Below are 27,152 nucleotides of genomic sequence, written 5' to 3' on the forward strand. Positions count from 1 at the left end.
AGTAAGAAATAGAAGAGGATAACCCTATTTGTCTCTAATTTTTTCAAAGTTTCAGTTATTAAAAAAACTTTAATATTTTAATATTGGTAACCAATTACTGTAAAAAGATAGCCCCCCAAATGATGGTGACATTGTGTTTAAGAATAGCTGTCATACAAAGGGCACTAAATGAAGATTGACAAGAGGAAATCAGCCAGAACTGGCCAAGAAGAAGACGGCGACCAGTAACTAACCGCACATGCATGAATTTAATTTCTTTAGCACGCATTTTGCTTTCATCCAAGCTCACTTTGTTTAGCCTGACAGAACTATGACTCACCGGCATTCTTTCCCCAGATACTCCTACCTGTACATATAATGTATGTCTGCTCCTTTTCATCATTTATCCCTTAGGACATTAGGTTCTACCGTAGTCATCAAACTCACTTAAGAATAAAGCTTCAGATCTATCAACCATGAACAAGATACAATAAACAAAACTCAAACTAGAATAAAGTTTTTGTCAAACACAGATGACATGTTGGCCTCAGTTATGTTTCAGCTCCGGACTCATGAAAGCCGAACGACCCCACAGACTGCATCCACTGGAACCGGACAGACGCGGCCATGACTGACGTCAGGACCTGAAGCCACGATCAATTGCTCCCTGCCAGAGCCCCAACCGATCAGTAGAGCCCACAACCCCAGCTCCCACAACCATTATGATTATTTTTCCTTTATGTTACCTAGATACTAGAGACCATCAGGGAGCCAGGTGACAGCAGTAGCTCACCTGTATCTCTGGGCTTGGTGCCAATTCCTTAAACAAACCTTTACTTTCTTTCTGCAAACTCTTGCTCTTGCCTTTGTTTATTTTCCCCCCTGGCTGGATGCATGCAGGTCAGCTTACTCCTTTGAGTCCACAGTAACACAACCTCCAGCCACATTATATGGTCACTGTAATACATGTCCATGCTAAATGACATGACCACTTGTGCCATGACACCTCCGGAGAGGAGCAAACAAGGACCAAAAAAGGGGTGTATCCCAAATTCCAGGAAAAGCCCACCTCTTCCGAAGACTAAAAAGAATATTCCTCCCCTTATTCCCATATTAAAAAGCTTAATAACCACAGCTATAAGTGGATCATTTCTTGACTAATGGCAACCTCTATTCTGCCTGTGCAGTGGATTACCTCACAATAAACTACTTTATTCTTTAAAAAAAAAAAAAAAAAGAGAGCTGTTATAGGGGAATAAAGCAATTGAGGTAGAGGTTTAGAGTTAAAGTTAAATCCACCTTAGAGCAGGAAAATATTCCAGAGACACAGATCAAATGAACTTTGTGATACACAATGTTACAAATTATACAAGGCAATCAGTTTTGTTTTTTAATCTTAGGATAGATTTTTAAAAGAATATTAAGAATTAATATTTGAATAGGGCATTCTAGTTTACAAAGCACTTTCCTGTATAAAATCCCATTTGGTCTATTCCTGAAGCAGTTACCAGTGTCATTTATTCTCTCACCAAAGAAATAAAATACACAAAAGTAACCCACAAGGCATTTTTGGGGTGATATTTAAAGTACAAAGACTAATACACAAAGCAACTACCTCAATGTTTGTGAACTGTTCAATGTTTTATAGATTGGAAGAACAACTTAGATTGAACACTGACTACCATACTTAATATTTATATCTTCAATCCTATATGGAGATGCTGACAAATAATAAATTATTGCATACTCGTATGTCAGTAAAGTAAATTTGGCATATTAAGTTGCTACTGCCATATTAAGCCTATAACATAAAATAAACTCAATTTTTCACATTCAGTTTATCAGCATGATAGCCTACTGAGAAAAATTTCAAGTAGATTTGATTAGATTATCTCTAGGTACATTCCAGCTGTAACATTTCATGAATCAATCTGCTTTTTAGTAACATAAATCTGCCAAAACAAATATACCTCAAATATTTCATCATTTTTGATGTTGTTGTTCCTCTTTAACGAACAAAGAGTGTCTAACTTTGAAGTCAGGTGTGTTTAACTTTTAAATCGTTCTCATTTAACAGAAATAATTGTGCTGTAAGTCAATGCCTCTAATATGTATATCATGAAAATTACATAATCCTGGTTAAAATAAATCTGCAATTAATGTCTCTTCTTGCAGTGAAAATACCTTTCCAGTAAAAACTAAAACTAAAACAAAGAAATAGTGCTTTAATAACTGTTGAGCAAATATCACTATCAGCTTTCTGAATTCCAAAATAGGGGTTTGGTAGTATAGAATGACATGGAAATTACCAGATAACTTTTAAGGTTTACTTCCCAGCTATAAAATTCAGGAAGACTATAAGAATAGGTATTGTAATAAAATACAAATAGCTATATGAAAATATTTTCAAGTGTTGTATGAAAATAGAGAATAGCTCTACAATTCTGAATTGGGCTATGGATTCTCTTAATTTTAAAAGAAAAACAAGTCCCAAGCATTCTACAGAGGTGTGACATACAACCAACAGTTCACATTTTTCATTGCAGCTCAGCTAGGTATTACAACACTTTGTACCATAATTGTTAGCAAAGCCATGGTCCTATATCTACCATCTTTCCACTATCTCTGCACTATCTCTCCATCAACTACTAAGTCAGTTGGAGACCATAATGCACAAAACTAAAGAAATACAAATAGAGTGTATCATACTCTGTATCTCAGAATCATAAATCAGAGAAGGGTTCTAACATAATGATTTCTATGCAAATAGAAATGAGTGAATAAATTGCTACCTTAAAGTTATTAATTGTATTTGAGAAGTTAAACTTAGAATGATAAATTTACATTATTTTATATATTTTTTTAAAGAATTGAACATTCTGTCATGGTCAAATCAGTTCACAGCATGTAAGATTTAGTAGGTTCCAAGAGTACGAACTAGTGCGGAGTTAAAGACAGTTTTGCCCTTAGAGCAGAACGTTTGGAGCTAAAAGACAACTCAATAGACAGCAGACAAGATATAGAGATATATATACAGCACCTCTGTATAGAGGTGCACAAAAAGGCTGGGCAGAATGGCAGAGGCCTTTTATGGATCACTGGGATACAAGCTGAAGACTGCAAACTCTTAGAGAGAAGGATTATGTCTTACTCATCTTTCCATCTCCTACCCTCAGGTTTTAGACCAGAGTCTGCTACACAAGTACACAGGAGATATTTGCTGAATTCATGATAAAAGAAAACACTAGGATAAGGCATGCTAGTTTAGATGCAGAACCTGGAGAGATCTGCTGACATTTTGCAATGTACTTACAAATACCATATTGTTTGTCTGGACCCTGACAATGGATGGAGAAGTAGCTGGTTCATGTAACAGGTCTGATTAAAATACAAAATAAAAGTGCTAGCACTAATTTTTATTGTAGTTTGTTGTTGTAGTTGTTGTTTCTACCTTTCCTTACAGGCTAAAATTGCAGTTCCCAAACTGTATCCAGCTGCTGCAGTGAACCCACAGGGGCTGCAGTGTACTTTGAATTTTTGAAGAAAACACATCTTTTGTGCATTGTATAATCTACTAGCTTGAGATAGTTCAGTTTCAACATTAGATCACTATATTTCTTTGAATGACATCTTATCTTTGTGAAGCTGGATTTTCAGCAGGTGCTATGATAAAAAGCAAATACCACAACCTGTGACTATGGAACAGGAAATACGAGTGGTGATATCCAATCTGATTCCAAAGTCATGTAGCATACAACTTGTTAGAATATGATTCCATAAGACAAAACTACTTAATAGAAGTGTTAAGTATTTGGGTCTGTGGAGCCACGGGGAAAAAAAAAAATGACTTAAACACTAACGGCACTGTGATCCGAAACAACTGGGAACATTATACTATAAATTTATTTCTTTTTGTAGAGCAGTGTATTTCAAAGTGTGTCTGGGGCCATTCACATTGCAATCCTGAGCGGAGGGGTCTGTTACTTATTCAGACATATTGACCACACCTCATATGTCTGAAGGTGAAGATCAAGAAACTGAATTTTTATACTGAATTATTTTGATGATTCCAATAAGAGGTTTGAGAATGAACAACTTAGTGGTTGGCTGGGAATATGGGTCAAGTGGGTCTAGCAATAAAGCAGGCACCTGGTCTGAATAGATTTTAGAAATAGTAGCTCTTATTAGGTATCATGTGAAAAGCTCTACAGAGGTTAATTATTGCTTTCTGGATAAAGTGTAGAATATTTGGGATATAAAATAAGAGTCACTCATGGTCTGGCTGTTTCCTACCTTGTCCACCGATCTTTCACAAGCTGCATCCATCTCTATTATGGCAACCTACCTGACGGATACACATACTAAACCTTCCTTACAGACACACATTTATTCACTCTCTCACTTGCAAACATTTTTCTCACCTTTTTAAAGTGTACAATTCATTGGGTTTCAGTACGTTAACAGAGTAACACATCACCACTATCTAATTTGAGAATACTGTTATCACCTCAAAATTAACTCCCATATCTTTCAGCAGTCACTCCCCATTACGACCAGAGGTGGCCAGCCCACCCAGTGGGCTCGCACCCAACCCAGACACAGGAGATTGCAGCTGGAAGCTCTTGGATGGGGAGTGTGGAGGGCACATAGGCAGGGCACCCACTTCATCTGCTACACATGGCTTTGAGCTCCATCTTATAAATCTGTATCTAGCCTTCATCTCTTTCTCTAGCCACCTGATTCACAGAAAGATCACAAATTTGTCCCAAACTAAACTTACCTTTTCCTTGAGACTCATTCATCATTCTTCATTTACAGTTTTAGTCCACAGTGTAATACCACCATCTATTTAGTCATCAAAGATGTAAACTTCTATACTTCCAAACATTTATTCATGATTCTGTTTATTCAATAAACAGTCATTGAATGCTTACGTAGAACTTACAACCTCAAATGTCTTATATAGACAATCTAGGTCAAAATTTCATTGTGCATAGGTGAGTCTTTGCTTGATTAAAGCCATTTATATTCTAAAATCATATTCTTCTTTATGTAACATGCAGTTTTAACAAAATAGAAAGTTTGCTGACCATGATTATTACAATCTTTGCTGTATGTTAGGTACTATGCAAAGGGAATGCAGAGAATGCAGTATTGAAAAAAGATATGAGATCCCTTCACAAGGTGCATCAGAGATGACAGCAGTAGTAGAGAGATCATTCATGGTTTTTAATGGTTCAAGAAAGAGGATAATGGCTTGAATCAGGAAGATTTTAATTGAAATGGAGAGTGCTGGATATATTTCCATAACTTTGGAGATAGAACCAACTGAACTTTCTTACAGATTGGATATAGAAGAGTACAATGAAGAGTGGTTAATTCTACAAAGAGTTTTTTGTAAGGAAAATGCTAATTTAGTCTGTAGCACATGTAAATCCTCTCTTCTTCTATTTCTGTGTTTCATTTATCAGTGATTTAAAAAAAATATTTTTTCCTCCTACTATAAATCTCTTATGTTATCCATCTTGTTTAAACTAAAATCTTCTCACTAGTCAGACACGTCTTCTTGTGTTTTATTTCCTATTTTTTTATTCTCATTTTACTTCATTACTATAATCCATCTCATATTACATAATTAAGGTCATATCAAATTATTTTATTTTGTCCAAGTCACAAAGCATTTCCATTATAATAAGGGTATTTTCTATAATAAAAATCACACACACTTAATAAATATGAGTGTTTTTCTATGGAAAATTACAGAAAAATAAATCTGAATAACTATTTAAATGCAGCATGGGGAACTCTGACAGATCTGACATACTGAATTTATGTTTTTCTTATCATTAATGATGACACTAAAAGAGATTCTTAAAAATTATTTTTATTATAATTTATTTTTAAATGTCATTTAATAATGTGTGGGAAAAATGAAATAATTTAATTTTCTCATTTTCATACATTTAGAATTACCATGTGTTTGAGTGTGTGTGTGTGTGCGTGCGTGTGCATGTATATAAATACATACGCATGCACACACACACAATGTGATAAAAAAAAACTATGGTGAATGTTTAAATAAAGAAAATTATTACAGTAAAAGACACACTGCCAATAACCCCTCTAAAAATACTCCCCCCTCTTCAAACACATATATCCCATTGTTCTAGCCACTTTCTGAAGTAGGTCTGGAAGTCCCCTTCCATGAGTGTCTTTACAAGCATTTAAAAAATGATGTGTGTAGAAAACAGCATGAGAAATGGGCAAACAATTTCCATCATGACAACGCTCCATGTCACACATCGCTTCTTGTATGGCAATTTCTGTCCAATAAAAGCATTATGATGTGCTACACCTAAAGCTAATTTAAAAACAACAACAAACAAAAAGACGTTATGGTGTGTGCTCATCCACCTTATTCACAGGACCTGGCACCTTGGGCACCATGTGACTTCTGGCTCTACCATGAAAGAAAAACGTTTTGAATCAATTCAGGACATCAAGACAGCCACGATAATGCAACTAAAATCACTCATGAAAGAGGACTTCCAGAACTGCTTCAGAAAGTGGCAAGAATGATGCTATAAGGGTGTTGGAAGAGAGGGAGACTATTTTGAGGGGGATTAATGGCAATGTGTCTTTTACTGCAATTTTTTTTTATTATTTAACATGCACCATATTTTATGATCACACCATATATATGTATATATACACATATGTATACACATATATACATATATATACATACAATTTTCACATGGTAGTATTGTCCTGAACATTCTGCGATCCAAACACCAACATTTATGCTTTCATTACTCTTTGTTTTCAGATGTAGGTAATGTATCTTTTAAAGAGCCTTCTCAAAGATGTCAGAAATAGCTTTCCATATGGACAATAACAGCATGATAAGTCTTAATTTCCCTGGTCTTAAAACATAACATTAGAGAAAGGTTGCAGTGCAGGTTTTCTCAAATTCAAGTCAGTAAGCTTTTCTTAAATATCTAAACTGTTTTTGGTTCAGTGATGAAAAAAATACTATCAAGGCACCTGCCTTCAAGGAATAGAATAAATTGCAGTATGGTAATAACAGAAGCACATAAGTAAATATGATTTAAGTCATATGAGCCAAGAGAACATGAATATACATTAAGGGAATCCAAAGAAGATGAAGTGCCATGTGAAGAATGGATAGGATTCTTATAGGAAAGATTGGCAGAATTATTTTATGAAAGAGAGAACAGTATGTGCTCTATTACTGAGCTAATAAAGAGTGAAAGCATTTACAAGAACAATTTGCCTTAAGCAACTTATTAGTTTAAGGGAATAGTAGTTTGTTTTTTGTTTTTGTGTTTGTTTTTGTTCTTTTTTTTAACGTTTCTTTTAAATAATACATATCATACAAGTGAAATTATTTAATTTCTGTAAAAGGAATGTTTAGGATTCTGTAACACATATATGGCTGATTTGGAAATATAATGTCATATAGTTGGGTATGAACTCTACTGAGAAGGACCTTAAATTCAAGAATGCAAATGTACAAGCAATAAGAAAAGTACATTAAATAAGATGCCATGAGCCCTGGGTCCAAAGCCTGACTTTATTAACTGTTAAGTGTGCAAACTTATGGTATATAGGTTTACTCATTAGCAAAATAGGAATTTTGACATGTGGAATTTTTTATTATTATTAATATTTATTCGGGTGACAAGGGTTAATAAAATCACAGAGGTTTTAAGTGTACAATTCTGTAATACATCATCTATACGAGTATATCACATTGTGTGCCCACCACCCAGAGTCAGTTCTCCTTCCATCACCATATTTTTGACCCCCCTTTACCCTTTTCTACCACCCCCTTTCTCCCTTAACCTCTGGTAACCACTGAACTATTGTCTGTGTCTATGAGTTTTTGTTTCTTTATTTGTTTGTCTTCCTTTGTTGCTTTCAGTTTTATATCCCACATATCAATGAAGTCATATGGTTCTTGGCTTTTTCTGTCTGACTTATTTCACTTAGCATAATAATCTCAAGATCCATCCTTGTTGTTACAAATGGCACTATTTCATCTTTTCTTATGGCCAAGTAATATTCCATTGTGGGGAATGTTTTAATAAGTAACAAACAAAATAATGATTTTGCAAGTACTTTTAAACTAACATGATATACGAGGTTTAACAATTAAGTTCATAAACTTGTTGCAACAATGTTGCTAACATTTTTTGATATCAGAGGGATTATTCATTATAAATTTGTACCAACTGGACAGTTAACCAAGTTTACTATTTGGAAGTGCTGAAAAGGCTGTGTGAAAAAGTTAGACAACCCTAACTTTTGGTGAAAAGAACTTTTCACCAACAATTCATGGCTCTTGCATCACAACAATGCAAAAGCTCACAGGACACTGTCTGCGAGGGAGCTTTTAGCCAGTAAACAAATAACTGTATTGGAACACCCTACCTACTCACCTGATCTGGCCCCCAATTATTTCTTTCTTTACCTGAAGATAAAGGACATATTGAAAGGAAGACATTTTGATGACATTCAGGACATCAAGGATAATATGACTACAGCTCTGATGGCCATTCCAGAAAAAAAGTTCCAAAATTGCTTTCAAAGGTGGACTAGGCACTGGCATAGGTGCATAGCTTCCCAAGGGGAGTACTTCAAAGGTGACTATAGAAATATTGAGCAATGAGGTATGTAGCACTTTTTCTAGGTTTAGTTTGCAAACTTAAATGTCTGACCTCACATGTCTGTGTGTGATCATTGATATTTATACCATTTCTTAATTCAGTGAGCTATGAGAAGTACAAGGTTTTGATATGAGGGTAACAGAGCTGTAGCAGTACCTATGTAATAGGAATCTTTATCTGAAAGTCAAGTGTAACACATCTTGACATAGAATAGGATACAATTGCTATTGTACAAATGAGAAGTTTTAAGGGTGTAAAGGAAGATGGAAGCAATGAGAATTGGAGAGAATTGATAAACAACATAGAAGTAGAATCAATGGGTTACAGGATTTGGAGAAAGAATGAAGATTTTTAAATCTGAATTCACTAGGAAAGTCACAAGAAAATCAGGAAGAGAAAGAGAAATACAGGTAACCTAGCATTTATAGAGCTCTACTTTATCCTGGGTACTTTAATAGTCAATTTTATGACTGTTAAATTATCTAGTCTTTCACTATAGCAATACAATTTTGTGTTACTCATTTACTTTTTATTGAAAAGGAAACAGAACTTTGATGAGAATAAATAACTTCTCCAAGTCAAGTAAAAAGAATGACAGGATTTGAAATTACCTCCATCTGATTCCAGATTCCATACTCTTACATTTGCAATAATGTATACTTGTTTTGGAGGAAAAACTAGTTTCATTTTTTAAAAAGTTAAAAATAGAGATCCAAATCTCAGAAAAATGAAAATAACAAAGGACTGAGGGAAACATGAGAAGTGATGTTTATTGAAAGCCTTCAGAGCTGATCACATCCCTAATGTGAAATACATAGAAGTTTTGAAGATGGAACACTGAGAAATGCTTATTTTTAGGAAATGGGAGTGGATTCAAGAAAAGAGTGAAAATATGTGATCGGAATGAGTCGACTCAAGTAAACCAAAATATTTCTCAGTCACCGAAGACAAAAAAAGAAGTTACAATGGTGACAGAAGGGTCAAGGCAAATGGGGACTGAGAAAATTAACTTCATTTAGAAATGGAGAAGTCACTGGTAACCTAAGAGGTGATGAAAAAATTGTTCACAAAATATTAGGAAATAGCTGTGTGGTAAGAAAGTGTCATAGGTGTAGGCTCTTCTTTAGAAGATTTTTGTGAAGTAGAGATACATAGAACACCTCTGGAAGTTTCTATCTATTAGAGAACTATTTTTAATTACCAACGTAAAATATAAAAAAGAATATATTAGCATATTTAGAAAATTCATACTAGGGGAATGGGTGAAGTTAGGTCCATCTTCACATGTGTGATGGATTTTACATATCAGCTTTTCATTGATGATAACTATGTTTTAATATTGCCAGATGTGAAACATGCCCCCTGCCTTTTCAATACTGAGATATACCAGTCATTTAATACCTCAAATAAATCAAATTTTGGAGCCAACATTATTCTTTGCTCTCAAAGGGAAGACAAATGTATGTCCCTGTCTGGTGATATCTTTCTAGAGGAAAGGCATTAGATAAGTCTGTTTCTGAAGAATGAAAATCTGTGTAAGGTAAAGATCCCAGGAGTTAAGCTTTCCCGGACATTTGGTTATAATTTTAAGAGACACTTAAAATTTTAATATATTTTTCAATAGAGAAATTACTGGCAGCTTCTATATCTCTTTGGCAGCATTTCACTCTTTAAATGCATGTTATGCTCCATAGGCATTTCAAATTAGAAATAAAGTTTCTAAGATTTCAAAACACAGCTGCTGGAACTCTCACCTTAAAGATTAGAGCACAAAATGGTAAGCAAACTATAGCAAGCCTCAGAAGTTGCCTTACTTCTCAAAGGATTTTATTACATATGTCACCAGTGATTATAAAAATATCGATTATGTAAATACAAGAATGGTTTTGTTTTAGCAACTTCTGCCTATATGTCATTCAGTTACATGATAATTGAAGTTCTGCTATAAGGTCATGTGATTAGAGAAAGTAATGGGAAAATGCTGAAGCTACACTTTTGCTGTTTTAGTCAATTAAATTCATTACATCTATTGAACTCCTTTTATCAGGCCTACAGAATTACAAATGATCCTATTTCTTATTCCCATACTCTCAACTTAGACAAGTTTTTAAAAGACAAGGAAACGGTACTGTAAGTACTATAATGAAGGTATACACAATGCTAGGGGACTTTTTTCATCCTGAAGTCTGTTTCATCTGATATCATTATGGCTACACCTGATTTTCTCTGGATACCATTTGCTTGGAGTCAATTTCCAACCTTTCAGTTTGAGTCTATGTTTGTCCTTGTAGCTGAGATGTGTCTCTTGGAGGCAGCATACAGTTGGGTTTAGTTAGTTTTTGATCCATTCTGCTACTCTGTGCCTTTTTATTAGTGAGTTCATCCCATTTACATTTAAGGTGATTATTGACATGTGACAATTTCCTATCATTCTATCTTTGGTTTTCTGGTAAGGCTGTGTCTCCATTGTTTCTTTGCCTTTTTGTTGTTGTCTATTATTTCTGTGTGGTGGTATTCTATTATTTTCCCCTCTGTTTCTTCTTTTATTACATTACATAATTCTGTTCTGGATTTTTTTTTTTTTTTTGAGTGGTTACCATTAAGTTTATGTAAAGGAAAGTTTCTTACTTAGAGTATTCAATTTTCTTCAGCATGCTTACTTTCTCCATTCCCATATTCTGGTTCAGGCCTTTACTCTCCCCCTTTTTATGTTTTGGTTGTCACAAATTATCCCTATTTATGCTGATCAAATAGCCTCCTTCAGTATTTCTTGTAATGCGGGTTATGTGTTAGAAAATTCCCTCAGCTTATGTATTCCTCCTTCATATCTAAAGGATATCTTTGCTGGATATATTGGCTCATAATTTCATTTTCAATAGTTTGTACATTTGATTCCACTCCCTCCTGGCTTGTAGAGTTTCTGCTGAAAAATCTGATAATAATCTACTGGGCTTTCTTTTTAGGTTACTGTTTTCTTTTCCCTGACTGCCTTGAGGATTTTTTGTTTGTTGTTAATTTTTGACAGCTTCAGTACAATGTGTCTTGGAGAAGGTCTGTTGGGGTTGAAGTAATTAGGTGTTCTATTTGCTTCTGTTATTCAAGGATCCAGTTCTTTCCACAAGTTTGGGAAGTTCTCATTGACTATTTGTTTGAATACACTCTCTGTTCCCTTCTCTCTTTCTCCTCCTTTTGGTATGCCCATTATTCTTATATTGCTCTTTCTGGTAGAGTCAGGAAGTTCTTGTAGAGTTTCATTTCTTTTAAGTTTCAAGTCTCTTTATTCTTCCATCAGTTTCATTTCCAGATTTATATCTTCGATGTCACTGACTCTTTCCTCCACCTGGTCAACTCTACTACATAAGCTGGCTATTTCATTCTTCATTTCTTTTATTGAGTTCTTAATCTCCAGAAATTCTATTTGGTTCTTTTTTAAAATTTCAATCTCTTTGGTAAAATGTTCATTTTTTTTTTTATGAGTGTGCTTCTGAGTTCATTCAACTGCCTGTCTGTGTTTTCTTGCATCTCGTTGACTTTTTAAGAACTGCAATCTTGAATTCTCTGTCATGTAAGTCACATATTTCCATGTCTTTATTTTCTGGAGACTTTTCATTTTCTTCCTGAGCTGTCTTATTACCTCAGTTATTCATGACAATTAATGATTTATTATTTCTCTTCCTAGACATCTACAGGAGTGGGTTCTGCAACAGGTTGATAGAAAGAGGTCTTTCTTTTGTGTTCCAGTAGGTGTTGGTAGAATGTTTTATTTTCTCTCCGACTGCAGCCTTTCATTCTCTCTCACACTGTAGTGTTATATTTTCTCTGCACTATTCCAGCTTCTCACACAATGGGGGGATTCCCTGGAAGGTGGGCTTTTCCTCTGTGAACAGTTTGCCTGGGTCATAGGGCACTGCCTCCGTGGGGGGATGTGGAGAGCTTCTGAAGTTCTAAAGCTTTTCCTGCACCAGATTCAGAGCCCATGTGTTTCAGCCACTCTGTTTACTCCTACAGGGATCCGCCCAGATAGGTGGAAACAGGGGCAGGGCGGGTTTGTGAGAGGTGGCCCAGAGCAATGGTGGCTACCACCACCAGAGCCAGTCCTGTTTCCATGGCTCCCTCCCCTTTGCTGGAACTAGTTGGGCTGGGAGTCTATGTCTGCAGACCACAGTTCTCAGAACTGCAAATATTCTGTTCTTTTAATCTGACACTGCTACTGTTCCACTTTTGGCACTGGGCAGATTGGGGCAGGGCGAGCTCTAGGAGGGTAGGGAGGGGGCAGCTAGGCTCAGTGCCTAAGGCTTCTGTTCTTGGCAGTGAGGGCTTAAACCACCATTTTCAGCCTTCTTCTCTCAGTCTTTGCTCCGAGGTCTCTGCTGTGAGTGTTGGGTTCAGCTGTGTTATATGCTGCCCCTCAGCCCTGTGAGCCATAAACGGAGCCCTAGCAGTCCGAGTTCTTTTCCTCTCCCGCAGCTGCAGTAGTTCCGGGATGGAGCAAGCTCAGAGCACTGAGCTAGGTCTGTGTCCTGTGCTCGCGACCGCGTCTCCACACTTCTCCCTTCCCTCCTCCCCCGCTTGCACAATTCAGTAGTGTGCCTCTTAGTCTTGCCTGTCTGCTGCACAGGGAGTCCTTTGTGGAGTTAAAGTTGTTCAATTTGTTGTAAATTTCAGGGGAGATTTCAAGAGACTCACCTTACACTGCTATTTTTGTGACATCATTCTTCCCCTTCCTTCTGCTGACTTTGGGTTTAATTTGTTATTTAGTTTTCTAGTTATTTAAAATATAATGTTAGAATGTTTATTTGGGATTTTTTTTTTGTTTGTTTATTGAATACGTCTGTAATGGTATAAATTTCCCTCTTACTACTGCTTTTGCCACATGCCAATAATTTTGATACAATATATTTTCACTCTCATCTGTTTCTATGTATATTTTGATCTCTACTTTTATTTCTTCTTTGACCCACTTATTCTTTAATAGCACATTATCTAGTCTCCATGTATTCATGATTTTTCCTGCTTTCTTTTTTGCAGCTGATCTTCAATTTCAAAGCACTGTGGTCAGATAATATTTTTGGTATGGTTTCAATCTTCTCAAATTTTGCTGAGGATACTTAAGGTTAGGGTCCCAACATATGCTCTATCATTGAGAATGGTCATGTGCAGTAGAAAATAATGTATAGTCTAGTGTTCTGGCATGAAATGCTCTGCAAATGTCAGTTATGTCCATTTGGTTAAATCTGTCATTTAAGGGTAATATTTCCTTATTGATTTTCAGTTTGTATGATCTATCCATAACTGTCAGTGGTGTATTTAAGTCCTGTACTACAGTTTTTGTTTCTTTTGTCAGTTTCTCCCTTTAGTTCTGTTAGTAGTTGCTTTGAATAATTTAATGCTCCTTGATTGGGAGCATATATATTCATAAGTATTATGTCTTTTTTATATGTCTTTTTTCCTTTATCATTACGAAATGTCCATATTTATCTCATTATATATCTTTTTGATTATGTCTTTTTCCCTTTATCATTATGGAATGTCCATATTTGTCTCGTTACCTTTTTTCCCCTAAACTCTGTTTCATCTGGTATAAGTATGGCTACATCCACTTTTTTCTGGATACCATCTGCTAGGAGTATCATTTCCCACTCTTCACTTTGAGACTATATGTGTCTTTTGCAGGCAGCATTTTTTTTTTTAATCCAATCTGCTACTCTGTGCCTTTTTATTGGTGAGTTAAGTCCATTTACATTTAGGATGATTATTCTGCCTTCATATTTAAAGTACAACTTTGCAGGATATATTATTATTGCCTGGTAATTTCTCTTTCAATAGTTTGAAAAATTTGATTCCACTCATTCCTGGCTTGTAGAGTTTCTGCTGAAAATTCTTTGTAGGTTACTGTAGTCTTTTCCTTGGTTGTCTTGATAATTTATTTGTTATTAATTTTTGATAGCTTCAATATAATGTGCCTTAGAAATGGCCTGTTACAATTGAGGTAATTAGGTGTTATGTTTGCTTCTTGGATTTGAGGATCCAGTTGTTTCCACAGATTTGGGAAGTTCTCATCGACTATTTGTTTGAATATACTCTCTGTTCCTTTCTCCCTCTCTTCTCCTGGTATACCTGTTATATTTCTCTTTCTGATAGAGTCAGATAGTTCTCACAGAATTCTTTCATTTCTTTTAACTCTCAGGTCTCTGTCTTTTTCCATCTGCATTATTTTCAGATTTCTGTCTTCGATATCTCTAATTCTTTCCTCTATCTGGTCAGCTCTATTTCCTAAACTCACTATTTCATTCTTTATCTCTTTTATTGAGTTCTTCAGCTGCAGAACTCTGATTAGGTTCTTTGTTTGTTTGTTTGTTTTTAATGTCAAGCTCTTTGGTAAAGATTTTTTTTCTTTGTATTTCTAAGTTCCTTAAACTGCCTACCTAAGTTTTTCTGTATCTCTCTGAATTTTTTCAGAACTGCAATATTTAGGTCTCTGTCATTTAAGTCACATATTTCCATGTCTTTAAGGTCATTTTCTGGAGATTTTTTATTTTCTTGCTCAGCTGCTTTGTTACCTTCATTATTCATGGCAATCAATGGATTATTTCTTTCCCTGGGCATCTATGGAAGTGAATTCTAGCATGTTGATATGAATAGGTCTTTCTTTTGCTATCCAGTAGGAGTGTTTTATTTTCTCTGTACTAGAGCATTTTATTTTCTCTTGAGCTGTTCCAGTTTTTCATGCAGTGGGAGATTTCCTGGGGTAGTGGGCTTCTTCTTTGTGATCAGGTCTTCTCGATCTCAGGGCGATGGAGTTCAGAGCCTCTGCAATCCCAGTGCTGCTCCTGCAACCAGATTCAGAGCTATGCTCCTCCTCACCCTGGGTGCCCCCGCTGAGATCAGTCTCAAAAGGTGGGGGTGGGGTGGGCTGAAAGAGGCAGGAGGTATGTTTGTGGCTTTGTTCTCTTTTGAGTAGTGGTGACTGCCAGACCACAGCTGCCTCTCCCCAGAGCTCCTTTCTTGTCACTGGAATTAGCAGCACAGTTAGTGTGTCTTCCTCAGGAACTGTCTCTCCAGTTCTCAGAACTGTTGATATTCTGTTCTTTAATCGGTCACTTTTCCTGGAGCCCATTGCTAACACTGGGAGGGTGTGGGAGAGGCAAGCTCTGAGAGGGTGGGGGCGTATTTGGCCTCCTTGGATTCGTTTTCAGCCTGGCAGTGGAGGCTGTCAGACCTCAGTTGTCATACTTCTGCATTTGGTCTTTGCCCTGAGGTCTCTGCCATGATAGTGGGTTCAGCCATATTATATGCTTATCCCTCATGCAGAATTGCTGGGTCCACAGAGAATGCACCTGTTGTCTTAATCCTCCCTTTTCCCGGGACTGCAGTGAGCTCTGGGCTGCATCGCTGGCCCCTGTCTCTGCATTTCTCCCTTACCTCCTCCCCTGTTCACCCTGATTCATCCACCTTCAGATGTTTCAATGTGCAGATCTCTCAGACATGTTTGTGTAGAAGATTTTTTGTTGAATTATAGATGCTCAATCTGTTTTAACTTTAAGCAGCATTTTCAAAGAGCACCCCTTGTGCCACCATGTTTCTGACATCACCTACTTTTATTTTTTGATTCTAAAATACTTTTCTAAATTTGTGATTATATCTGCATGTGCTCATTTAATAGTTTACTGTCTTTTCTACTATTAAATTCTAATAGCTATGGGGGCATGTACTATGTCTGCTTCTGTGTGTTTTATTTGTTTTTAATATAACATTAGGCACATAATGGGCAAGCAATATATGTAGATAATGAACATATAAATACTCTCCTCTGAATTCCTCTTTCTGAATATACTAGATTATAATTATCCTTGAAGACTCAGTTTAATGTTAGCCTTCTGTGACCCTTTTCTACTAATGCCAAAAAAGACTGTATCTCCTCTTGACTTCTGTAACATTTCATACATTCTTAAAATGTGATGACTATATTATATCTTAGTCTGACTGTGAACTTCTTAATGGCAACATCTATCATGATGCTTGAAACATGATTGAAAGATGATCTTCAGACTTGAAATACACTACACTTGATGGTAATTTCTCAGTATTATTTTTACATTAAGTCTATTTTCAATAAACCATAATTTTTGCAAATAGTGGGGCAAAGTGAATATTAATATTATTAATAATAATCATGTTTTATATTATATCATACTATAATACCAGCTTACATGAGTATTTATTTTGTCTCAAGCTCTATGATTACTACCATGCATACAGTATCTCATGTAATCTTCCCCTCAAACCTTATGAAGTAAGTATTGTTAGCCTCATTTTTAGATCTGAGAAAATAAACTCTTAGAGAAGACAAGATAGTTTATGACAAGGATGGAATATAAATAAAGCTTGACTTCAAAATATAATGTAATATAGTAATCGAAAGGTCAGATTTTAGATTCATGAAGTAGTGAGTTCAAATCCCAGTTTGATCAAATTATTAGCTGGGTAAACTGAGCTCCAGTTTTCTCATTTCTGAAGTGGGGATGAAATAATAAATATGTGAGGGGATTTTACAATAGAGAAGACATGTAAATTACTTATCATTGTGTGGTCTATAAAATATTATTTTTAATTACAGTGGTACCTCGGTTTTTGAACATCTCTGTTGACAAACATTTTGGTTTAGGAACACTGTAAATTTTATGGATCTATAGTATCATTAGATAGTAAAATTCACGCTAAATTTGCAGTTTTAGGGGTTGATTTTAAAAGTCTGGAACAGATTAATCCATTTTGCTTTACTTTCTATGGGGAAACAGTGCTTTGGTTTTTGAACGTTTCAGAACTCAAACAGTCTTGCAGAATGGATTATGTTCGAAAGCCGAGGTACCACAGTATTGAGACTGAAAGATTTAGTTGAGTTGTAGTAAAGTTACTTAGTATCACTTAATATTTCATAGGAATTTTAAATACATTTCATTTGTAAAATGCTATAATCAGGGTACTGAAAATTCAATAATTTTTTTAAAAAGTTAACAATTATGTAAAATAATGGCTAGCAGAGTATGCTGCTTACATTCTATAGGTTGTTAGTAAACTTAATTTAAAATTAATAAAATAAATAGTATTTTACAATGGAGATAAAATATTCATGTTATGTTTACTTGTAAAAACACATATAAAATGTTTATGAAACATTTGCAGGAAGGTTTCAAAGGAAGTACCTCATTTGAAACTCACCATTACATGTGATAAATTTGATTTATATGTTAGAGAAGAGCAAATTCAGGCAGACAGAATTGAGTGACTTATCCAAGATTAGACAACTAATAAGCAGTAGAATTTGAATTCAAACTAATCTCTTTCACATCCAAATTGCATGAGTTTTCACTTAATACATGATAAGAAATTCATCATTTAAATTCTAAAAAGTGCCCTTATGAAGTTGATAGGTTATTTAAATTGACATTTTAAAATAATAAAATATTAATAGCAACACATCAATAGAATCTAGCTGCTACAGTTTTAAGTTGCCACGTATTTATCCCACTATTATTAGTTATTTTTTAAATTCAAATTAAAATAAACTTTAACAAAATAAATAATAAAATAAACAATTTAAAATATTACCTAAAATCTGATCCAACTCTCTTCCCATTTTCTGGTTCACCAGGATCTGGACATAAATTGGAAGCTGTTTTAATACCTCCTTCATTTACTGTAACAACAGAAAAAAGAAAAAATAAGAAAACATATAGTTAGAAAATTAAGGATGCCATTAATTTAAAAATTATATAATATATTCTTGTAATTTGTTATTCTGATCACTATAGTTTAAATATGCGAAGTTAAAATATAATTGTATAACCCAGAAATGAAGACAGTAACATTTTTTTCTATTTATAGACCTATAACAATTAAGTTTGATTTTCATAATCAATGAGCTATTATTCTGAATATTAACATATCAACAACTAACACTTTATTTTTAATTACTATCAAATTGTGAGATCTCTGGAAATGCATTCCCAAGGTATTATTGCCAGACTTTCCATTAATCACTGGCAGTAAAGAAGTTACCACAAGTTGTAACAGTGTCACCTGATATTTTGAAAGTTGCAGTTGAAAAAATAAGACCCTATGAAAAAAGTTTAAGGTTACTAGTGCTCCTTATATGGTCTATAACAAAGCAAATTAGTCTGCCAATGTCAAAGTAAAACTATGGTGCAAATTACCAGACATGTCCTTGAACTGTGATATAATGGGGAAAACCGAAATAATGCTTATGGCTTTGCAATCTAGTATAATACTTTCTATATCTATGTTTTAGTTTGCCATTGCACACATTTTCACCACTTCTTCCAGAACACCCAGTTAATGAAAGATTAATTCCCAAGATAGATTTTTTAATGAATATTAAACTAGATAGTTCTGAAATATCTGAGTAATATTGTTTCATAAATTCAATCTTATAATAAACTGGAGAATAACTTCTATTTTTTCTCTTCATCAAATTATCTGCTCTTTTTAAGAAAAGAAATGTACCTGAATAGAGACTTCAGAAAGGAAAAAATATAAACCTTGCAATGGTTCTTGTCTTGCAATATGGATTAGAAAAACCTGTAGAGCTTTATTTAAAGAATAAAATACCTACTTCTACCTCTAGACGTTACAATGCATTTACTCTACGGTAGAACCCTGGGCATCATTTTTGTTAATTTGTTTGGTTTTGTTTTTTAATAATCCTCAAGGTGATTCTCATGTAAAGTCAATGTTGAGAACCACTGGATCCCTGAATCATTTAGTTCAGACAGGTTAATGTGTTCAAACCCATTTATCAGATAACAAGATAACTATCAGATGATGGCCCAACAGTCATGGTTCTAGTAAAGTTGTCAAAGTTTCAATTAGATATGAAATTTTACTTTAGTGTTCTTCATTCCATAAACATAACTTTCCTAAATATCCCCAATAATAAATATTCTTATTGCCAATTTTGTTACATAGTCACTGGTCCATGCAAAGTATGTGATATTTTTATCCTTCTTGGTCTGTTCTCTTGTTATTTAATTCCTATTTTTCTTTTGTTTTTATTATTTATTTATTTATTTATTTATTTATTTATTTATTTATTTATTTATTTTTGGTTGTTTGTTTCTGGTTTGTTTGTTTTTGGCTATTCTCTTGCTTTTGTTGATATCACATGTAATAGGCAAATTCAAAGGCACTGACCCACAGTTATCCACATTTTTTATTTCCCTCATGGTTTGAAAATCATGACCTCTTTGTTAATGATTTCCAATCTATGGTTTTGTCATCTTTTCAAAGTTCTTTTGTTGCTCCGTTAATGACTTACTAGATAAACTACAAAAATTCCCATTGTCATCTCATGTGCAGGCTCAAATCCAACCTAATCACTGATGTTTTGGTGACTCCATTATTCTTCACCTCCAATCCATTTTGAGTACTAGAGGGTAAACTTCCTCAAACACAGTTTTTACTACTGTAAAGTTTCCTATGATTCTAGATTTCTAGTATATCAATTTTATTTCCCACTAGTAACCAAGATGCATCCATAACTCAAGTACAATGGACTCTTCACCATTCTGCGATTTTACTGGATTATTCTAATCCCCCTTTTTACATAACATAGCCAATTTTATACATAATTTTTAAATTATTTTATTAATTATAAAAGAGGAGTTTCACATTCCTTAGTCATATATACAAAGATATTATATCCGTGATAAAAATAAGAGAAAAACTTATTATTTTAATATACCCAGAATTCCTAGATAGTAGTTAATAACTTCTCAGTAAATATACCTTAGTTGTTTTATTAACAATACCTTGTATATTGTTTTCAATGAATTAAGTATTTTCTATTGGAAGCACTCTCTTTCCTGCATTTAAATGTCTTTTATAAATTGTGTAGTGTATCTTTTTATATTGTGATATTTTTAACATGGGATAGAGAAAAGAAGTGGCATGATCTACACTTACCTACTTTATTACATTACAATGCATAATACAGATTACAGGTTAATATAAAGTGGTATATGTATACATTAAAAAATAAAAATAATAAAATAATTTTTTCCATCTCATAATCATTATTGCCTCAAAAAATAAGCCTAGGTTGATATGGATTTTTACAATCGCTAACATCTACATAGTACTAACTACCTGTCAGGAACTATTCCTACATCTATGTTACATATATCAACTCATTTAATTTTCTCAACAATCTTAAGGGTAGCTATGATTATTATATACTTCCTACAGGTCAGGAAACAGGTATGGAGAAGTTAAAAATGTTTCCAAAGTCATATTCTTAGTTAATGCTTTAGTCTAGGCTTAAACCTTAGCAGATTGATTAAAAACATTCTACTCTTAACCCCTGAGCCCTACATCCTGTCCAGAAATCTCGGCAAGACAAAATAGCATCACTAATTGAAATTCAAAATGCTTTCCAGATATTTTATGTTAAAATCCATACCATATTTATAACTTTCATAATTTTCACTAAATTAATCCTATTTTTTATGATTTTAATTGTCAAATTATCTTTGTCCATTTGGAAGTGTTCTTTAAAACACCGCCTTTGGACAGCTTTAACACGTGAAAAGCTTCCCAATTTAAACTGTGAAGATAACTGGAGAACTTCGGCATGATACATGTGTTTAATGTTCTTTAAATAAAAACATTTAAAATAAAAAAAAGAACAAAGTGTATAATCTCTTAATTCTCTGATGTTTAGATATTTCATAATTGCCCATAGCTAGTGATGCTAAGACACTCAGATGAAGTTAGTATTCGTTTAATCAGCTGCTTTCACCACATAATGCCATTCAAGCAAGTGGACAGATTTATCACTTTTACCTCCTTCAATGTGAAAAGTAACTTGCAGAGTGGTAAGAACATGAGTGTTCTTTAAAGTTTAATTACATGCACAGGGTGCTGCCTCTTGAAAAGATCATCACTACGAGGAAAATACCCTTTTGCTCTGATCATTAAGGATATTATTATTATTAACACAACATGAGTCCTTTTCCCCACACATCAGTGGAAAAAAGATAGGGCAGAATTGATAGGCTTTTAAAAACTGAATGAGTAAAATATGCTACAGGAATCTTAATTTACCATATTACTATAAGCTTTAGCTTGAAAACACTGCACTATTAGTCAACATCAAAATACAATACTATTATAAGCAAGTTATCTGAGTCTTCTGATATTACTTATTGCATAATCTACTTTAAAAAATAAAAGTAAGTAGATTCTGACTAAAAGTCATTTCTACATTGTCTCATCTAGCTAGTTACATGGTTACCTTTCTTGGATTTTTTTTTTTTTTAATATTAGATTTAAAATGTTTATGCCACCTTATGAAATACAGTGCTTTTGGATATTGTCCTCAACTCAAAAATCATGGATATTGACAGAATATCATTTTATACTAACTTTATGTTCTACACAAAGTTGCCTATTAACTCATTTAGCTGCCAAATAAAATGTTGGGTCCTTGCCCGCTGAGACTGGACTTTTCTCAATCGTTTACCTTAGTCTAGCATGGTGTTGCCCTGGAGAAGTAGCTCTAATAGATTGTGGAATGACTGGATAATATGAATGAAGGAAAGCATGGATTTGAAGAAGATGAAATTCAAAATAATTAAAAATATAAATTATGGGAAGGTCAAAGTTTCTTTATAATTATACCTTAATTGTCGTAAATAGCCTAGTAAAAAAGTTGGCAAGCTCTCCAAGTCCAACACTTAAATTTTAAAACTGTGTTTTTATTTTTAAAATTAAAAAATCTATTTTTTCCCTTTCTTGGACAAACTTCCTTTTTGATGAAGAACAAGAAGGGATGGATAGAGGCTATTTTGAGGCTATTTTAATTTTATGTAAGAAAATTGAGTAAAATAATCAGAATTAGCCATTTAAACAACCAAATGCTTCCCGTGAAGACTTTGTGCAGCTTCCTTAATCTCTTAATTTGTTTCTTAGTTAAACTTTAAAGATGCTATTGGTGGAAGACATGCTTTTGTAATGTGTGTAGTTCATGTCCTCTACACTTATGGTCACTTCTGGCAGTTCCAATAATAAAATTGTTTGATTTTCCAAAGATCACGAACTTTAAAATGTACATTTTTTTTTTAATTGGAAAGGTGTCAGATAAAAGTTGTCTCCTTTTAAAATAATTTGGCTTTGTTAAACAATGATATAAAGGAGACGAAGACCTGAATGCTTACTTGAAAATAGATAAATAATGATAAAAATTAAAACTATATAACCCGTTTCTATAAACAACCATAGGCAATATATTTTTTAAATTATTAAATATTTGAGAAAAAAATTGTAGCAAATAAAATATAAAATAATGTTGGCTTGTTATTTTGTAACTATAAAAGTTGGCATAGTTTGTTTTGATTGAAAAGGGATTACTTATATTCAAAAATAAAAATAAAAAAGCACAAGAGTACATTTAATCTCTTGCATCAAATGTAAAGGATAAATGCAAAATTTGTTTTGAAATTCTGAAGTAAATTAACTTTTTTTTTTTTTTTTGCTTCATGAATAATTTTTGTTTTGGGCCTGTTAATTTTTTCAACAATTTTAGAGTAAATATAATTTAAGTAAAATACATTTTTCTAAAAATCCAGGTTTTTCAATTCTTGATCACCCTCATAATCCCTGTACAGAACAATGAAAATAATGTATATACCCACTAAGGCAATATTCCAAGCATATTAAGTTACATACATCTTAATGCCTTGATAAATATTACATATTTTGGTATAAATAGTTTGAATTTCCTAGGACATCTGAAAGTATGAAGCATGCAGTATATGAAATAACATTAGTATGGCCAAGATGAGGAAAGGGTGAAACAGTTATAGCTTATAATTCCACTTAGAATTCCAAAATTAATATATTGGCCAGACAAAATATTAGACATAAAGGTAGTGAAACTAATATTTAAGTCTGTAAACATTTAACTTTTATTTCATATTGTCATGATGAAATTTGGTATTTTACAATAGTTTCATCCAACTTTTTCCTATGTATATTTTCTATTGTAGGAAAGATATCTTCGTCTCCAAAATGTTTCAAATAATTAATATGGGCAAAATATTGTAACACTATTGTTTGCTCTATAAACTGACATATCAATCCTGAAAATATGTTTTTAATGCAAAAAATATAAGAAGAAATCAAAGGAACTATTTAGAACTTTCCGAACAGGTAACAAACTTTGATCAACAATTTCCAATGATATCTGCTATTTTTGGTTTAGTATTCTCAGATCTAACTAAATGTAAAAATCACATTTTAAAATTATGACACTAATTTTTTTTTACAATATATAGGCTCAAATTTGTTTCTTGATAAGTGATGTAATTGCTCAATTTGTGTCCTTTATTGTTATATATACAAGTCAATAAAATACTCTTCTGATATAGCTACAAGGAATGACTTTTGTTAAAGAAATAATTATAAACTCATTTCATCAGATAATTTGGAATTGAATAAAAGTAACAATGGTAAAAAAGCACTCTAGTTAAAAATGACACGTTACTTAGAGTAACTAATCCATTTACTATTAATATGTCTTTTTGTACAAAGATTTTAGAAGTCAGATGTTGTATCATGAACGACTTCTTTCAAAATTGATGTGTATTTGTGTGAACAGCAGGCAGGAAATTTTACAAACTGCGATTGATTTATACTACAAAAATGTACACCTGTCTAAATTTTTTATTTTATGTTTGTTTATGGAAATATAAATGAATGCACTAATTCAGTGACTCTTAATCAGATTTGGATTAACTTCATAATTATTTCACAAAAGACTACTGATTTAAAAGGTTTGTATATTTGAACTCAAGAATATCTTTCTTCCTTAAAGAAAAACTTGCTAATAAAATATTTTTTTTCTTTAGAAAAATAATTATGCTGAAATTTAGATATATTCAAACAAAAATCCTATAAGGGACCACTAATTTGAGGTATTTCACTTATTTATTTATTTTTTTAATCTCAAATCCTAGAATTACAAAATCAGAATGTTACCAACACACTAGATCAAAAGAGGTTTTTTAAATGTTGAAATAATCTGAGCTTGGAAGTTTACCATATTAATCCATTAACTCAATATACATTTAAATACAAAATAATATTGAATAATAATCATGCGTGTTATATAGATATTAATGCAGTTAATTTTGGTAAATATACAAACAGTTTTATAAAACACACATAAACAACACAGACATCACAAACTTCACTCTTGCACTAGAGAAAGTAACAAAAAAGGAGTACACTCACAGATAGAAAACTTGTTGCTGTTGTCTTTCCCTGGAAACAATTTAAATCCTCTAGATTTAAAATCTATGGCCTTTTTCACTAGTTAAGAAAACAAACAAAAACATGTATCAGGATATACAATTTTAAAATGAAATTCAAGTTAACAAATTTTGTTAGCATGGATTTATGCAAGTTAAAGAAACTGTTTTCTTAAGCTTGACGTAGGGTACCCAGAAGAAAATTTGAAAAAAGAAAAATTAGCAATATAATCACTAAGGAATAAAATACTAAGCAGCAAAGAGGGATTTTAAGTGTTCAATAGGGAGACTCCTGCATATGTATGTATAGGTACTTTTTAATACTATCCAAGGTTTTATATGAGAGCAAAGCATTAACACTTTATCATAAACCACTTGAATTCATCAAATATTATGGAATAAATTAAACTAGAAAAATTAAAATACTGAGACAGAAAGTGGAAAGAATTTAAGGAACTTGGTCTTTAAAATGAACTAATATATTCTCTTCAGGTAATTTAGTGTAACTGAAATATTAGGACACATTTAATAAAATGGCATAATAGGAAAAATTTAAATACATTTTAACATTTCTGCTAATAACATTCTCCTGTCAGTCATTACTTTTGTCAGTATGATTCATGTCAGTCCATATTGTATAAAATTTATAAAAGTGAATTACAACTATTTAGAGTTCATTTAAATATCTTGCTATTATGTTTGAGATGATGATTTTGAAAATCAGTATTATAAGACAGTGGCATAATTCATTGTGCAGTATATTAAAATGGACATGACTGTATTTGCCTAAAAATAAGAAATTCAGTGAGGTAACCTGAAAGCATTTTAAAACACTTCTCAAGTATTTTTGGAGGAAGGAAAAGAAGTATCATTTTATTTTCAGTATTAATTATTTGATTAACTACAATTGCTATGTCATTTTTAAAAGTAATAAACAACAGTACAAAAGACTATTTTATTTAAAATTTTAATGCCACCAAGTGTAATAAAGAAAATCAATTTAATTGAAACCCCACTAAGTAAAACAATGTTATGCATTTTGATCTAATGAAATATTTAAATATAAACTATTTTCTTTTTAAAAAACAGCATGAACCAAAATGCAAAAGGGATATAGTTAACTTCAGTTATAATTTAGAATTTTTTACATATTGCTTTTTATGAGTTTTAAAGGTAATGATGATAAGCTGAAACAGTAGGCAATTAGGTTTTATTCATGCCATGAATTTGAAAAAAAAACAAAACTGCTTTTTTCCCATTTCTTTTCCTGAAATTTCATTGTTTGAAACGAATTTTTGTACAAAGATTTTGTATTCTGCAACTTCACTTATTTGTTCATTGTTTGTAATAGTTTTTGGCGGAATCTTTAGGGTTTTTTTTTTTTTACATAAAGAATCACGTTGTCTGTGAAAAGTGATAATTTGACTTCTTCACTCCCAATTTGGATGCCTTTTCTTTCTCTTACCTGACTACTTTTTGTTAGTTAAAAATGATCATTTTATTAATTGTCACTTTCCATTTTGCCCAATTCATTCAAATTATGGATATTTTATTGGTATTATTTTAATGATGTTTTTCTTGTTATAATATCTTCAAAAGTAGAAAGGTAGAGACAAGGTCTGATGGTTTACTGGAATACGTATATAGTTAAAAACTATACATACTATGCATAAAAAAAAGAGGAAAATGATCACTTGGAGCAGGATTTAAAGATACCTAATTCTTAGCAATTATTAGTTGTGTGATTTTGGACAAGAATCTGCCTTTTTATCCTTGGTAGTGTCTCTTAAATTAAACTGGTCAGTCTCTACAGTTTTGAGATTCTTTAACTGTGACCTTTTATTTCCAGTGAAGGAATGATTATGTCTTTCTCAAGTTGTGCTTTTTGTTGTAAAATTTTTTTCACACCCCACCCTATGGTAAGCTTAAGATTTAGTTCCACTGGAGTAGTTAACTACTCTAAATTTAGTTTCTGCTACTTGTAAATTTTCCTGGTGTCCTAAAATTCCTTTTAACAAAATTCGCATTTTGTATTTTAAAACATAATTCTACATTTCCCCAATCAAAACATGAATTATAAATAAGAATTCTACCTCTACTTATCTCTGCATTATAAGATTTGATTTTAAGTACTACAAATGAGTCTAAAGAT

At 32.9% G+C, this 27,152-nt stretch overlaps 1 protein-coding gene across 1 annotated transcript in view; it reads right to left on the minus strand.

The window, feature by feature from the left end:
- Positions 1-27,152, minus strand: part of CSMD3 (CUB and Sushi multiple domains 3) — a 1,093,095-nt gene that overhangs the window by 622,733 nt on the left and 443,210 nt on the right. The window contains exons 8-9 of the mRNA XM_033126920.1: positions 24,984-25,061; positions 18,282-18,369 (exon numbers count right to left, since the gene is read on the minus strand). Of these exons, the coding sequence (XP_032982811.1) occupies positions 18,282-18,369; positions 24,984-25,061 (166 nt within the window). The remainder of the gene's footprint in view (positions 1-18,281; positions 18,370-24,983; positions 25,062-27,152) is intronic.

This window comes from Rhinolophus ferrumequinum, chromosome 14, assembly GCF_004115265.2.
Source record: "Rhinolophus ferrumequinum isolate MPI-CBG mRhiFer1 chromosome 14, mRhiFer1_v1.p, whole genome shotgun sequence".
Taxonomy (NCBI): domain Eukaryota; kingdom Metazoa; phylum Chordata; class Mammalia; order Chiroptera; family Rhinolophidae; genus Rhinolophus; species Rhinolophus ferrumequinum.